The sequence below is a fragment of the Oculina patagonica genome, chromosome 8 (assembly GCF_052425735.1).
Source record: "Oculina patagonica isolate OP01 chromosome 8, crgOcupat, whole genome shotgun sequence".
NCBI classification, from domain to species: domain Eukaryota; kingdom Metazoa; phylum Cnidaria; class Anthozoa; order Scleractinia; family Oculinidae; genus Oculina; species Oculina patagonica.
Genome location: NC_135765.1, coordinates 25,403,870 through 25,420,732, shown reverse-complemented (window position 1 = coordinate 25,420,732; position 16,863 = coordinate 25,403,870). Strand labels below are relative to the sequence as shown.

Here is a 16,863-nt window from a genome sequence, read left to right as displayed (position 1 = left end):
GCCTGGAGTTTATAAAACAACGGATTTTATACATTATAATAAATGCTTGACGGGGGTTATTTACCACTCTTCCTTGGAAACCCGGCGCTTATTCGTGAAAAATACGGTACTGCATTCCTTGATCCTAGCAGGTTGAGTCAGAGAAAATATATTAAACACAGGCATATCAAATAGCCTTTATTAGTCTTTGCTAAAATTCAAGCTAGTTAATTGAGATATGTACAGGCCCGCAAATGATCCCGGCCCGCAAATGATCCCGGGACCGCAAATGATCCCAAATTGGACCGCAAATGATCCCAGTACCGGAAATGATTTGTGTAAATGATACAACAGAATACTTGGAATGGCGTGAACTTTATGAATCGTCTATGGATGTATTTTTATAAAAGACCAAGTGCCTCAGGCATAATAAAACGCAACGATTAAAAGCGGTGAAAATAACGCGCGAAATAACAAAATTAACATGTGACTATCTAAGTTTTTCATTTAGAAAACGCATCTAAAAAATAAACATGAATCTTCGAAGACGCCTCTGCTGTCTAATTAGCCACTTCCTGTACTTGGTAGACACGAGCCTCCTTTTCCTTGGAAGCGCACAAAATTTCTACGTGCGAATTTTGGAGTTTATGACAGATTTTGAAACCGTTATTTGAAAACACATTTTCCTTCACAATTCGTTCTTGCAAATATAACATGAAATACAGTAAACGGTTACAGCGTCTCTGGGTAAATTTATTTGCATACCGCACGCATAGAGCTGTCAACTTTTGCACGTGCAAATTTCTTACTGTCAATTAATCCGTACTGAAAGCTACGCAAAAATGAAGTCAGTTTTTAAGAGAATTTTTAATTGCCTGTGTCAGAATTTATTTCAGTGACTTGATGAAGACATTCAAAGAAAAAAATAACCACAGATTTCGAAAGAGCGTAGCTCGATAACAAGAGTCGGAGATCGATATGATAGAAATCAGCAACAAAACTCAACTTTCTTCCAGACTTTACGTCTAGACATTTATAATGTCGCTATGAACGCTGCGTGACTGCGTGTGAATGGCTATCACCTTAAAGCATTTCGCCGCAAATAAATCATCCCTTGATTGGAGAGAGTTCATATTTCTGTTGGTTGGATTGTTAAACTTTATGTCACGTTTTAGGTTACTAATCGGAGCATATTTATCAGCTATATTGATACAGTTGTGGTTTTGAATTTTCTTTAGTAAATCGTTCAAATACGGTACATTCTCTCGCGTTAATTGTTTTTCTAATTGTTGTATTATTAATAAAGAAATGGATTAAATAAATTTAAATCCCCTGTCCAAATTCTTTAGTCCACGCATATCCAACTTTGACGGTTAGGCGACTGTTTCCGGTACGAGGATCAGTTGCGGTTCAATTTTGGGATCATTTGCGGTCCAATTTGGGGATCATTTGCGGTCCCGGGATCATTTGTGGTCCAATTTGGGGATCATTTGCAGTCCCGGGATCATTTGCGGGTCGGGATCATTTGCGGGCCTGTACAGATAAGCATTACAGTAACACCAAAAAATATAATACTCATGACCGCAACATCATTTGCACGCGTTCTAAAAATGTGGCTCTAAGATTTGTAAGCTATTTTATAATTTTTGATATTTACACATAGTGCGTTTGCAACAGTACCTATCAAATAACAGTTTCTTTGGCATCGACCACTAAAATCTCCCCATATTCAACAGCCTGGCTGATCTTTCTGTCATTTCCGGTCAGACTGCGCAAGCGGGTCCTCGTGTACGTTATCGTAGTTTCCGCCATGCTTTGGAAAATTTTTGGATCGCAGGTGAAATACAGTTTGAATTCCTCCCTGAAGTTCTCGTGGCAGATGGTGTAGGCCATGGGATTAGCCGCACTGTTTGCAAACAAAATGATGTTAGTAAACGCAATCATATCCCAGAAGTGTGGGTAGCTATCCCCATTGCCGAAGTCCAGCCAAAGCCACATGACGTTATTCGGTAGAACACAAATTGCAAAGAGGAGGGTGACGACAATGAGCATGCGCACAACTTTGCGGGCCTCGTTTCGGTGTGTATTGTGTAAGACGGCATTTACTGCTAAACCATTTTTCACGCTTGCACAAGTCCTCAGTTCCAGACCGATTTTCAGATACGCCAGTGTAATTATTGACAAAGGCAAAACGTATTGCAAAGCAAAAAGCGATGCGGTGTAGGCTTTTCTGTAGTCAGTTCCAGGCCAGTACTCGCCGCATTCCATCGTTGTCTTATCCAGCCTTAACACCATCACATAAGGCACAGTTAGTAGAAAAGATATGACCCAGATGATCACAATAACAATTATGGCGTGCATTTTTGTCATCTGCTTTCTCAGTGGGTAGACAATCGCCCAGAATCTATTGAGGCTAACGGCAGTCAGGGTGAAAATAGAAGCAAACATTGCCACGGTCTGAAGCGGGTACAAAAGCTTGCACAAGAATTCTCCGTAGGGCCATTTGTAGTTATTTTCTTGCACGGGAATGTCGAACGGGATACAGATGCAAGTGATGGCAAGATCCGACGCCGCGAGGTTCAACACGAAAAAGTTCGTGACAGTTCGCATTCTCCGACGTCTTGCGACCACCACGCAGACCAGAGAGTTGCCGATGACACTAATGAGGAAGATTACAGCGTATAACGACAGCTTGATGGCTTTGAAGGCGGGAGTTTCGCCAGAAGTCGCTACCGATGCGTTGACTTCGTTAACTGGCCTGGTATATGCGCTACTGTTGATCATGGATAAGTTAATGTTAACTTCCATATCGACGAGGGCTTAAAAAAAAATTAACTTAACTTCAACAGAAGCCTGTGAGAAGCTATGTGGTCAAAATGCCAGATGGATAATCTCCGATCCCTCCTCTTTTTCCCAAGAGCGTTTTTTTACGATTGCCACAACCAAATGTCTTTCAAGCGACGCACTGAAGTCCACAGTCTTTAAAAATTCTCAAAATTTCAGCAGTAAAAAGTTGTTACTACGTTGAGCTGACCAAGGTTATTTTGCACCTGTAAGTTTTAGGAGAAAGCAAAAAAAGGAAATAATCAGATTATTTATCACTAGGAATACACGCAGTTTTGCACGTTCGTTGTCTGATGCTCGGTTTTCTCTATTTTATTCCAAAAACAAAATAATGTATAAATTATTAATATACATTCGAAAAGAAAAAAAACAAACAACTTACGTAAATATATATAACTATTAAGATGCAGACAAAGGGGAAAATTTTGTTTATGCAAGGGAACCAGCGTGTGTAACAAAAAGTAATTGATAAATTTTGGCATTCCCGGCTATATATTTCTAGCACACCGCTGAGAAATAATTGCTCACATAAAAATAATTATAACTTCGCTATGTGTGTTAATGATTTTAGAAAATGAATTTTTAATTCACGCACGAAGGTCAAGATAATTAAAATAATTAATATAAACTGTCAAACAGACGAATGTCGGGAAACATATGTAAACAAGATGACTTTTCTCAAACAATGTTCAAAACAGGTGTTATTACTAACATGTCAAAGAACGAAATTATTATTTAAAAAAAAAAATGAAAATATATGTTCAAATGCTGTTTTCGACACAATTTTTAAACTAATTGTCAACAAATAACAGCTGTTAACAGGTTTTTGTTAATGGACGCAGCGAAACTGATATTAGCAGAGAGCTTCTGTGAATATATAAATTTATAAATTTGAAATGGATGTTTTATATGTATGTATACAATGACAGAACTATTTTCCCGCCAAAAGCCATAACATGACATTAAAAGAGGACTTAATTGCATGCTTGATCAAAACAAAGTAAACGGTCTGCGAAATTAACTGAAACCGATACAAGCTGGATTTTGGAACCATTTAACCTTTGAAACCTAAATAGGTATCTGACTTAATACAGAAATTCGTCTTTTTCGATCAGACCTGAAAACATTCCGGAACAAGTACTTTTACAGTAATAAATAGTTTCGAGCTTAACTTCAGATCCATTTAGATGGACAAAAATTAATGTTTCATTGGATTCGCTTCTCTTGCCCTGCCAAGTACATCTCTTTTCTCAACAGGCGGAAATTTTTGGTCATGACAGGAATCACAGTTAATGTGATACGCACAGAACTTATAAAATCATAAGAAATTGGTAACCAAACCCGTTACCACCCTCAATCAAATGGCGTGAAATCTTTGCCACAGGTTTGCTTATAAAATACCGAGGGTTATTCTGCATGCGTACAAGTTCATTTACAACTAGAGAAAAAAATGACAAAGGTATTTTTATAGATTGTCTTTAACATCCTCCTTTTTGTATAAGAAAGGAAGAGTCGTCTTTGTATACAATCTCATCTTAAACCTCTTGAAAGAAAGTAGAATTTCATTTCTTTCATTTGATGATTTGTTGTCAAATGCTTCTCCTAACAATAGATATAATGAGAGTGAGATGTGCTATTGTATGTTTTTTTTGTGTTTTGATGTTAAAATTGCACTCAAAACAAGCTGACCTATTTTTAATACAATAAATTCACTGGACGATTTAGGAGCCAATTAGCATTCCCCTTCATTGTGTTTGATCGGCCTTGGTAAAGAAGCGAAGTAATTTTCAATGGGGTCGGAGGTGCCAGATGTCGTGTGTGCGACACTACATCCAGGATACTCAGAACACTTTCCTTGTATTGCCGACTATTCGCCAAAGCTTCCTATTTATACTCTGACAAAAAACACACTATGCACGTGCACTGTCTTGAAGTTACGGAGGCTTGGCCATTTTGATGCGTAGACTGACACATGCCACCAATTACGGTATTTCTATTTGGGAATCTAGTGTCAAGGTTGTTTTCTTAAAAATAAAGTGATATTCTAAGCGATTTACATTAAAAAGCTGACGATGGCAACTGTCGCCGTTGGTTTTTCTCGTTAGCAAGTTGCAAAACTTAAACTATGTCCACAACAAGATGATTTTGTTTTAATTAATTTCGATACTTATAAGGGCGATTTTCTACACTATGAATTTGAGTTTTTTACATAGTATTGCTGGATTTTGTTCCTGCAGTGATGAAATTATATATCAAGAATATCGTTTAATGTTGTCAGCTAAAACCTTCGGTATCGGTTGATAATACCAATATTTTATCGTGTGAAGCTCAACCTTGTGCAATAATTGATAGTGCTGTTACCATACATGTACAACTGTCGACAACTTAAATTGTAACCCATCTGCATACGTGTTATAAATGTTAACGTATGTGGTCGCTTTAAATTAAAAAAAGGGTGTAAGAAAACCGGAAAGTATTATCTGAGAAGCTAATTCACAGAAAAATGTACAAAATGTAATCTTAGGCAAGCACTGAAATGTTCAATAGGACAATATAGTATTTTACCATACACTCTGATGACCCTCTTGAAGTAGAAAATTTTGCCCTCTATGAATTACGCTGAGACAACCGTCTAGGAATTCTTCACAGTATAAAATGTTCTCACGGTAAAGAAATTGAAACTCTAATATTAAAAAACACTCCCGCAGCGCATATCCTTCGTAAGTCTCTTAAGTATGAAAAATACTCATATCAACTAAATTACAGTTAGTTTTTTAGATAAAAAATAAACAAGATAAAGCCAATATCATTGTGATCAAAATTATAGCTGCAATTATTTTCTACAGTAAGATTATAAAAGACTTATTAAAACAGAGATCTTGCTTTTACAGCAAGCTAAAAAAATAAATACGGGACAGATATTTGTTTATTGTCGTTCACGAACTCAAAATCTGGTATGCAGGCTACGAACTGCGGCATTCATTTTAAAACCAATCAATTGCAAGGTATTCTCTTTGATGATAGTATCGGATACATGTCTGTCAAATTACGTGACAGTGGGTGTTTAACTTTGAGAGATTTAGAATCATGCCGCAATCTACGCTGAGCGACTGTTCCGGTGCCAATGACGTGGAATATTGAAAAGAAAAAAAATGACTCACTTTAAGTTTAAATAAGTCCTCTTTTCCAGTTTAAGGCATGCATCTACCGCATGTGGAGCCACTTCAATGACAAAAATGAGAATTATTGCTTGGTTAGCAAGAAGGTTCACTTGCATGGCTGGATCGTGTTAAAGAAACTATGCCACGGTTTTTAGCCAAATTAAAACGCAAACAATGGTCACTAAGTTGAGAAATATATACAAATAACCAGTTAAAAAAGTAAAGGAATATATCAGTAACCGGCACAGCAGAGACAAACGAAGGTACCGATGGATAAAAATTAAGGAAGATTAAAACGTATTGCGATATGGGTTTTTGAAAAACTGTTAGGCTGAACATGCTTCAAAGTTTTCTCGTTTCTTTGTAATGACCGCAGATTTGTTTATAATGAAGCTATGATTTTGTCATTTCGATACATAATACAATTTCTTTGCTAATGTTAAGATTCATAGTGAGTATTTGGTAAAACTCAATAACAAACTCAATAAACTTAGCCGTGAAACAGGCCCTTTTCTGTTTAGCAGCCAGTTTTCAAGCAGGCTAATAATTTGTTTAAAACACAACAAATTGCGAATTCAGAACAACTTGAGTAAAAATAAACACTGCACTAGTCATGATGTTATTATTACATTGTTTAATAAAAAATATCATATTTTTAAACGGAAGCTGTAATTTAGGAACCCTATATTTTCTTCGTTTTTGGTGATTCGGAAGGAAAATATTTTCATACATGGAGTCTTGGCTACTAGCAGTCGTTCTTTAGAAAACATTCGAGCCAAATTATATTGGCTACTCTCTGTTCTATTGAACAAGTAACTTGTCTACGATAATCTTTTTTTTTCTTCATATCTGTATATTCTTTAGTGAAATCTAGAATGTATCTTTAGCTTTTGTTTGTTGGTGCGTTGGTCTATACGAGGTCTGTTATCCTGACCAACAAAAAGAATACTTAACCCTATTCAGACCGGGGGGGGGGGGGGGGGCTTTTGAGGCCCGCGCTGACTTTGAACTTTTATAACTTTTTTAAGATTTATACCAACGCTGCCAAACTTTCTGAGTTTTCCTAAAATTTATCTGGCCACAATTTGGTAGGGTTGGATGATGTGCCAGGAACTTGATATCACCATGGCAACGGCATTTTGACAGGCATGTTTTTCCAAACTTGTAATTTTGCGTGTTTCTGTTAATAAAAATCAACTTAAATGGAATTATTTTTACATTTTTACGGGTTTAAAGCACATTTTTATTCATTTTGAGTACTTTGAAGTGATTTTTGGTGGTTTTCTGGCATTTTGGAAAAATTTTGAAATCCAAGATGGCGGATCCAAGATGGCGGCTGTTTTGACATCATGATGTAATTGTCGCGTGATGTGACGTCACCATCCCACGTGACGTATACCAAAAGGAAGAGTTTCGGACGGACAATACATCCTATAAGTTTCATGGTGATTGCTTTAATATTCTGGAAGTTACATAGGGGGGACTTCCGAAGCCCCCCCCCCCCCACCCCGGTCTGAGAAGGTCGAAAAAAGCCCGGTCTGAATAGGGTTAAGTAAATAACATTTAGATATTTCGGAGATTGACTACCTTTGATATTATGTTCGCTGTTTATAGAAAATATGTACTTAATTTGTACAAAGGCGTTTGAAGAATTTATCATTAAATGTTAAGGAAATTATGAGTAATAACCGGTATTTGATCGAGCTCGCTCGAAAAAGAGTCAAAAGCCAAAGAAGAATAACTTCTTTCATCTCCATTGAAAAAAAGATAAGAAAAAGAAAAAACATGTTGTGGCAGCTGGTGAAATACAGTGATATCGGATTTTCTGAGTTTGAAGTCAATGATTTTAAAATCGATTGTCTCAGGACACACAACTATCAGTATGATTTGAACTCTATTACAGTGCAACTTCCAGAATCGCTTTTATTGGCGGCTGGAGTAGTAGTGAACTCAGCAGCCGAACAAAACAAAAAAACGGACTATAAAGAAATCGTTGACGATCCTGCGTGGCTTCAAAAGCATATTGCACATAGTTTCTCTAAGTAATAAAATTAAATGTTTATCTCATCGGACAGCTAATTAATGCCTCAAGCTACGTATGGTGAGATAAATAATGCCCAATTGATGGGGTCCCAGAATATTAAAAACATGCTATATTTGTCCAAATTGTTTGCCTATATTCAAATCCGCATTATCAGTGCTTTCAGTTGCAATAAATTACAAAGCTACTGTTCTTTTCCGTTCCAATGTACTTCGAAACAATAAATATGTCAGGAGATCTTAGCGGGGGCCATAATTAAAACCACTTGAATTTGACACCATGAAAGAAATGGAGAACAAAGGCTGGATATACAGTACTGAGTAGCAAGGCCCTTAATTGCAATGGAATGGAAGCATGTCTACGTTTTTAGTGCTCAAAGTATGCACTTGTTAAATTCCCTATTCTCCATTTTCAGATGCAACTTTAGAAAGGCTTTCAAAAATCACAGTTAACATTTATACTGCAGTCTTCTAGCTTTGTTGTGTAAGTCTAAGCTCTCAACTCGCCGAATGCATTTACATGTATGCTATCAAAAGTGCTCCTTTTTGCCGATGAAACACGCCGATGTATCCCATTTGCTTTACAAAGAAAGCAGTGCTTGGTTGAAAATACTGTGATACATTTTTTCCCCATTTTATAACACTGTTCATAATTCAAATGTATATTGTCATCGAAAGTCACCAGCTATCGACAAACAATTATTTTGTTTCATTTGTTACGAACTTGTTTTGTAGCTCCAGCTGAGTTCCTCAGCAAAATGTTCGTATTTGAAACACTGGATTTCAACAGAAATCGAGCCTTTTAACACGGATTTAATAAATATATCTCAGTGAAAGACAATTGAAAAGCCCTTTGAACTCATCTGATTGCAAATACCAAGCTGTTATGTTAATCAAACCAGATAAGTCGTTCGAAAAAGTCAAACTTCTAAGATAAAGAGACATTTAAGCAACTTACCGGGATGAAAATTGCCTTGGCAGGTTCGTAGACTCGTTGTATGGATAAAAGAAGGTGATGTGTTTGATTTAAGTACCGTGGCATTCACTTGGGCGTCTAAAATGCTTTATGTTTTTACGTGACTGAAATAGTTGAACTTTCGACCAGCGTTGAAAGTTTTTAAAACGCATGCCATATGATACCCCATTTACATGCACGTCCATTATATACGAGATCCGTGAAAGAGGAAAACAAGACTTTTGAAAACATGCATGACGAAATGGTTTGCGCGTTAATTTTTCAGGAATGCAGATCATAAAGTATTGTTCACCAATAATAATTTGGAGTGTCCCCACGATCATTTTGGAATAAACAAAGTACTGGTTATGTAATGCTTCATGAGAAAAAAAAAAAATTGGTTTTTAATGAGAAGTAAGTGTCTATAAATACATTAAATGAAAACCCTGTGTGCGTATTTAATTTTTGTTGTTTTTGCTGACGAGGTTACCTAATCTGTTTGCCTAATCAACAAGTCGTAGCTGTGTGTGTTGTCATTGGAAAATAATTTTGGATATGTTGTGTCTCAATTTTTCTGCGCTAACACTACTTGATAAGCAAAGAAATTCGAAGTCAATTTGCTGGCCTATATATTACGGTTTCCTATTGTGCCTATAGAGCCTTGCTTTTTAAAAAATTTACAGTCTCAATCTCGACTCGAGTCCACTATGACTGATGGGAGGCGGTTTCAAACGATGAAATCAACATTATAATGTTTTGGAGTTGTTTTGATTCAACTCCAAACGGCGGATATAGGATGTTTTTTTTCTTTCTGATAATATCTAGTTAATTAGTAAGGATAGCATAAAAATCGAATTTTTTTTTATTGCTTCCAAAAATAGAAACCGTTTGAGTACAACAATAACAAAACAATCAAGATAGCCTATTTGTTTTGGCCATATATAAATGAAAAACAACAATAGATTAAGAGTAATATACAATGAAAGACAACAGAACTCACAAAACATGGCAAAGTACTGCTTCCTATAAATATAAATCTGGGTCCTAAATAAAGGGGTTTAGGGTTTCAGACATTCAGTACGCGCAAAATGAAGAGTACTTCATCCTCGTTCCTTTCTGATCTTGACACGATACATACAGCACATTATTTCACTGTCGTGCTGGGATTTAGATATCACCCACTGCAGCATATGACAACATTAACAGGCTGAATTAATTATTTCCGACACGAGATATTTTTTCTGCGCCAGAAGCCCATGTATGGGAACCTGTCAAAGCCAGTATAGGTCGCCATTTTTTTTCACGAAGACTCGTTCTGTCACTCGATTCATGATTGCTTTACCGGGCAGGTTCTTAATAAGATATATTTTATATCAGTTCTAGATTCACCGTGATTTTGCGCTTAGAGCGCGTTGTTACGCTTAACGTAGACTTTATAAGGGTACTAGCCTATTGCCAACGTTAAATTATTCCCATACGTTGTGTTTTTAGGACGCCCACTCGCTTCGTTCTATTGAGACATTCGTTCGTAGATATTTGTAACCCGAACAAGTGTCAAGCGTCGACTACTGGCGAGTCTACAATTAAAGGTAGTCCGAAGCATTGTTCTATATCTTTCAGGCTTTTAATTTATAGCTATCAACGGAATCCCTAAGTGCCATCAAGTGAAGTGTACTGGAATGCAACCACTCGTCAAGCAGCTACGTCAAACTCTATCGTAATTAATTTTCAACTTTGCCCAAAGGGATTATCATACCAAGCTTATCATATCTAACATAATTCTCTCTTTGCTCCCTGCAATCTGATCAGGGACCGATATCTGTGATGTCTGTGAGCCTTTTCAGGAAATAATACAATATTATTTTAAAACACTGTTGCACATTCTGGGAATGATATTAAGACTAGCTGAATAGGTACCTTCCCTACCCAAGTTGAACCTCCTCCTCTCGGACATCTTTCCCATCTCCAAATTAAAAAAAAAAAAAAAAAAAGAAAATGTTGTGCGAGGAGGCTAAGAAAAAAGCTGTAGGGGTACGGTATGGGAAACGTTAAGTAAAGGGTCGAAAATTTAAAAGAAAGGTGAAGACAAGCAGTGAACATATTCGAGATTTCATAAGAGACAATAAAGGGTCACTGTTACTTTAGGGCTCTCAAATGCATCTTTATAGGTTTAAATGGTTATAATTAGAGATAAAATATTACCAGGCTAACCGAACGTCACTGGGTACCGGGTGAATATTTTTATGGTTAGGCCGTTCATCTTCCTGGTATCAATGTCGAAATCTCCCTTATTTAAAGAATTAGCTTTTATCCAGTTTGCACCATGCGATGCAGTCACGATAGGATGATAATTGAGTTTTCAAGCCACGCGATGCTTTTAAAATACATTTTCCATTACAAGACATGTTCCTGATGAAACATCATCTATCGTCAATTGCTACATTGGTGAGTATAAATGTATAAAAAATAGGTGTGATGAAAACTTGAATAATTAATGATTGACGCTTAGAAAAAAATAGGGGCGAACGGTGGAACAAAAACCAGATATGTAAATAGTGGACAGAAACAGTACCTAGTAGATGTTACAAAGATATTCAATGATACTGTTTCACTTGTATATGCATGGCTTTATTAATATTAAGTAATACTACGATTAAAATCTAGTCGATTTTCCTGAAATGTTTCCCTGAGCCGAAAGAAGGAAACAGTTTTCAGAACCCCCTGAGGTTATTAAATATATGAGAGTGTTTGTCTGAGGAAAAACGCTCACGAGTGCGAGTGACAAGGCTAAGTGTCTGTTGCATTGCATTCGGCACCAACAAAACCGAAGCTATGGCCAAGGAAAACCTTTTGTCCACTCGCATCCACAAACCTGTAGGACTGAGATCCTTGACCCTAAACAAAGTATTCATTTTAAACGGGGTAAACACCAACCTTACCTCTAGTTCTGTACAAAACGTTTTAACCGACTTCTTGGTCTTACTCTGCAATGATTATCCGGTTTGTATGGTGCCGTAGCATTTTTTTTTTTAATTTAAAGGAAGTCATAACTCCAAAAATCCGTCATTTTAGATATGAACTTTTGTCTCAGATGTCAGAATTTGTCAAAATTTTAATTTCGTAGACGCGGGGTGGCTCGAAAAGGAAAACTGCTAAGAAACCGACAAATTTGGCTTCAAAAACCTTCCTCTTCCTGGCAAAAAACTACCTTAGCTCCAAAATGAAACGTTTTGAAGGTAACATTTTTTTATCTTGAATCAGGCTAAAAAAAAACTCTTATATATATGCCAACATTGGATATATAAGGAAAACAAATTATTCAGTTAAATAACAGGTGCCAAGGAAGACGCTTGTCACAGAAAACTTGTTCCTGTGCAATTTAAGCTCACACGATGATTAGTTGCTATAACACAGTTTTTTGCAAACTTTTTTTTTCTGAGACAACTTGCAGCTTCATCGTAGACCTTTTCATGTGTTATAAATTTTCTTCTTTCTGTCTTGTTCATTTTTTTTTTAAAAAAAAAAAGGTCAAAAAAAGGTTTTCTTTGGACCTAATCACAATATATAACAGCAGTAATTACCAGTATAATTATATTTGCATACGACTTGCTCGATTTTCTTTGTGATATTGTTATTATTTATAATACAGTTTGCAGGTTTTCAATTTCGTTCATCATAATATTGGCCAAACTGCATGTTTAAAATGGCTTCCATTCAGATACGTAGGTAAATATACTCTTGGTTTCCCGGATATTAATCCTGCTTGGAAAAATGTGAACCCTTTTTATTTCATGTAAAATAAATTTTACTTATCTATTTTCTTTTACATCTCAAAGGTATACATTTTAAACCTTTGATCCCGCTGTTTTTCACAGCGACTCAACTTCGATAAGAAATTTATATTTAAATGCCACTTGAAAAAGGAACATTCAAGAAGGCTGCTTTCTTAGAACGCTTTAGAATGTCTTTCCAGTAAAGCGCTGAATTCCTCACAGACGACTACTATGAAGGATTACTCCGAAACCACCTTCTATCTTTCATTTTGAAGTTTATTAATGCTTAATCCTTTGATACTAAGTTTTAGCATGCATTTGCAGTTTAGGCAAATTATAGAATTAACAGAGTCCATGTTAGTTTAGCTGCAAATTGAACTCTTCATGGCGTGGCAACTAATATCACATCGGTAACCAATATCACACATACGTTACTCAAACTTAACAGTCTTACCTTGTCTGTATTAACCGTTATGGAGGAAAACTGACAACTGTTCCTGTAGCTTCCTTCTTCAATTTTTTTTTTGGTAAATTTCGTGGCTTATCGAATTTTCCTGCCACCTTATCTTTAAGGGCTTCACATTAACAAAGTTTGATTGCGCATGTTCTGTTGTTAGCGATACACACATCAATTATGCTAATTCAAATAATACCTACTTTAGAGTTCACAAATTTGCGCCTTATTAAAGCCTGGGCTTTTCGGAATAAACATAACTTACGTCAAATATTTCCAGTAGAATTTCCTTCCACTGGATACAATTCTTTATTAAAATTTAGCTGAATGAAAAAAAAAAAAAAACAAATAGGAAAAAAAAAAATGAAGAAATAAAATATTAAAGGGAACATTGCATGTTTTTTTGCCCAATAAATGATGTCATTATTTACACATCTGCCTCTTTAACTGTTATTTTTACATAAATCCGTGGATTCATGTCAGACAAATGTTGATTGTAAAGGGATAAGCCAACATTCTAACTGCAGCTAATCACTGTAATGAAACGTTTTTTTTTTTTTTTAAAAAAAGAGACATATTAGCGCTCTATCACATTTCATGTCAATTAACAGACGAAAGTTACTAATTCATTGTAAACAAAACAAGCTGAAAATATACGTTAAATGTAGGTATTTAACATAATATAGCCGTTTAGGTGAGGTATAATAACTTAAACATGCATTTTCCAAAATTATATGTTGGCATAGTATTTGCCAAAAAAAAATGCAAAATATTACAACTTAACGTTTTCGACTTGTTGTCATCAGTAATAAAAAGTTGCTCGGAACGGCTAATATTTTTACATTTTTTTTTATCCTTGTATATATTTCCAAAAAAAAAATGTCATTCAATTGTCACACAGGTTGTCGTACGTGCTTCGGAGGAGACAAAACAATTTCTATTTTCTCAGTGTTTTTAAATTACTTTATGCCTCTTATCTTTACAATAAAATGAATAATATGTTGCAAGCATCCTGCTTGTTCTTTCTGGCTGTACATCTGAATAGGCTTGTGGAAAGATTCCCCTCATTTTGACCTATTATTCATTATTGTAGAAGCTATTTTTATCCCGGCCAATACCGACTGGTGGTCAGCTTTTGTTGCAGGGTAGAAATAATTTTCGGTCGGTCTAATTCGTTCCCTTCGGGTATGGACCACAAGAAAAAGAAGATGAACACAAAGTAAAAACACTTAATTATCGCAAAGTAAAGAACCGTTTTTTGTTGAAGCGTAATTTTACGCTTTTTTCTTTTTTCTTCCAGGGAGGAAGTCTCATTTTTCCTTTTAGCCACGTTGTCAGAATGCTGCGTCGTCGTCATGGAGGATTTGGCAACAGAGAAATATATTTCTCAAATATGTGAATAGTGAACATAAACACACTATAAAGTATGATAAAAACATAAATTCAATATTTTACTTGCATATTCAATAAAGACTGTTCTCAAAGGATGTGCATGGCTCCATTGACCTTAAATTGATACCAAGTTTTAATTAAACCGATTCGAAAATTCTGAGACGTCCTCCGAGAAAATAAGTGAACAATTATCAGAACGCACTAAGGTTTTTAAAGATATGAGAGTTTTTGTCTGATCTGAGGAAAAACGCTCACGCATGTTAGTGGCAAGGTGCCATTTGCTTTGGTTCATCAACATCAAGTCCACTCGCGTACACAAACCTGTATTTTTGGACCCCCCCCCCAAAGGGAAAAATTAAAAAAAAAAAAAAACAAACCAAAAGTAAAGGGGGGAAAAAAAATTTTAAAAAAATTTTTTTTTTTATTCTACGAAGATTATCCGGTTTGTATGGTGTATGGTGTTTTCTCCTATTATTCAAAGGACGCCATAACTCCAAAAATTCGTAATAATCTTTTGTCTCAGATATCAGAATTTGCCACAATTTTAATTTGGTAGACTCAGCGCGGCTCGACAATCGAGGAACAATGTTAAGAAAACATGAAGTTTGGCTCCCATAACCTTCCACTTCCCGGCACAAAGACTTCCTATCTTAGCTCCAAAATAAAACGTTTTGAAGGTAACATTTTTTTTAGCTTGACTCAGGCTAAAAAAAAAACTCTTCCAACATGGGATATATGCCCATAAGGAAAACAAATTATTCAGTTGAATAACAGGTGCCAAGGAAGACACTTGTCAAAGAAAACCTGTTCTTGTGCAGTTTTAGCTCACTCGATGATTAGTTGCTGTAACACTGTTTTCCCAAACTTATTTCTGAGACAACTTGCAGCTTTATTGTAGACCTTTAATTTCTTATGTGTTATAAATTTTCTCCTTCAAACTTATGTCTTGTTTTTAAGTAAAAAAAAAAAAAAGAGTCATTGTTTTCTTTGGACCTGATGACAATATAACAGCAGTAATTAGGAGCAATAGTTATATTTACATACGGCTTGCTCGATTTTCTTTGTGATATTATTATTATTTATAATGCAGTTTGCAGGTTTTCAATTTCGTTCATCATTATATTGGCCAAATTGCATGTTTAAAATGGCGTCCATTTAGATACGTAGGTAAATACACTCTTGGTTCCCCGGATATTTAACCTGCTTGGAAAAATGTGAACTCTTTTTCTTTCATGTAAAATAAATTTTACTTATCTATTTTCTTTAAAGTCTCAACCGTATTTAGTTTAAACCTTGGAATCCGCTTTTTTCACAGCGACTTTACTTCGATAAGAAATTTATATTTAAATACCACTCGAAAAAGGAACATTCGATAAGGCTGCTTTCTAAGAACGGTTAAAAATTCTTTTCCAGTAAAGCGCTGAATTCCTCCCAGACAACAGCTTTCGAAGGATTCCTTCAAAACTACCTTCTATCTTTCATTTAGAAGTTCGTTAACACCTCATCCTTTGATACCAAGTTTTAGCATTTGCAGTTTAGGCACATTATAGAATTAACAGAGTCAGTGTTTAGTGTCAGTTTGTTTAGCTGCAAATTGAACTCTTTATGGCTTGGCAACTAATATCACATCGGTGACAATATCACACATACGTTTCTCAAATTTGACAGTCTTACCTTTTATTTTTTTGTATTTTAACCGTTACGGAGGGAATGGACTTGCAACTGCTCCTGAAACTTCCTCGTCCAAGCTTTTTTTGGCAAATTTCGTGGCTTATCAAATTTTCCTGCCGTCTTATCTTTTAAGGGCTTCACATTAACAAAGTTTGATTGCGCATGTCCTGTTGTTAGTGTTAGACATATCAATTATGCTAATTGAAATAGCCCCCCACTTTAGAGTTCACCAATTTGCGCCTTTTCGCCATCAAATTTGCTAATTGAAATGGCGCCTACGTCAGAGTTCACAAATTTGCGCCTTATTAAAGCCTGGGCTTTTCGGAAGAAATATATTAATTTTCGTCGAATATTTCCAGTTGAATGTCCTTCTACTGCATGCATTTCTTTTATTGAAACTAAGTTGAATAAAAACATACGAAAAAACAGAGATAAAAGGTTGAAGTGAACATTGCATGCTTTTTTGCCTCAGAAATAATATAATATGATTATTTGCACATCTGCCTCTTAATTTTACGGCTAATTTTATATTAATCCGTGAGGTGAGGTATAATCGTTAGACAATTACCAGGGTTAGAAAGCTGCCTGGAACGG

At 35.7% G+C, this 16,863-nt stretch overlaps 1 protein-coding gene across 2 annotated transcripts; it reads right to left on the bottom strand.

Moving 5' to 3' along the window:
* Positions 1-207: 207 nt before the first annotated feature.
* On the bottom strand, positions 208-13,274 carry LOC144663349 (neuropeptide FF receptor 2-like). 2 transcript variants are annotated; one of them, XM_078524254.1, is made up of 2 exons: positions 13,207-13,274; positions 208-3,029 (listed from the first exon to the last, which is right to left on the bottom strand). In XM_078524254.1, the coding sequence occupies exon 2, from the start codon at positions 2,785-2,787 to the stop codon at positions 1,663-1,665; it is 1,125 nt and encodes a 374-aa protein (XP_078380380.1). In that variant the 5' UTR covers positions 2,788-3,029; positions 13,207-13,274; the 3' UTR covers positions 208-1,662. The 2 variants fall into 2 exon arrangements, with proteins under 2 accessions (XP_078380380.1, XP_078380379.1); XM_078524253.1 differs by lacking the exon at positions 13,207-13,274 and adding an exon at positions 8,983-9,102.
* Between the last annotated feature and the right edge of the window lie 3,589 nt (positions 13,275-16,863).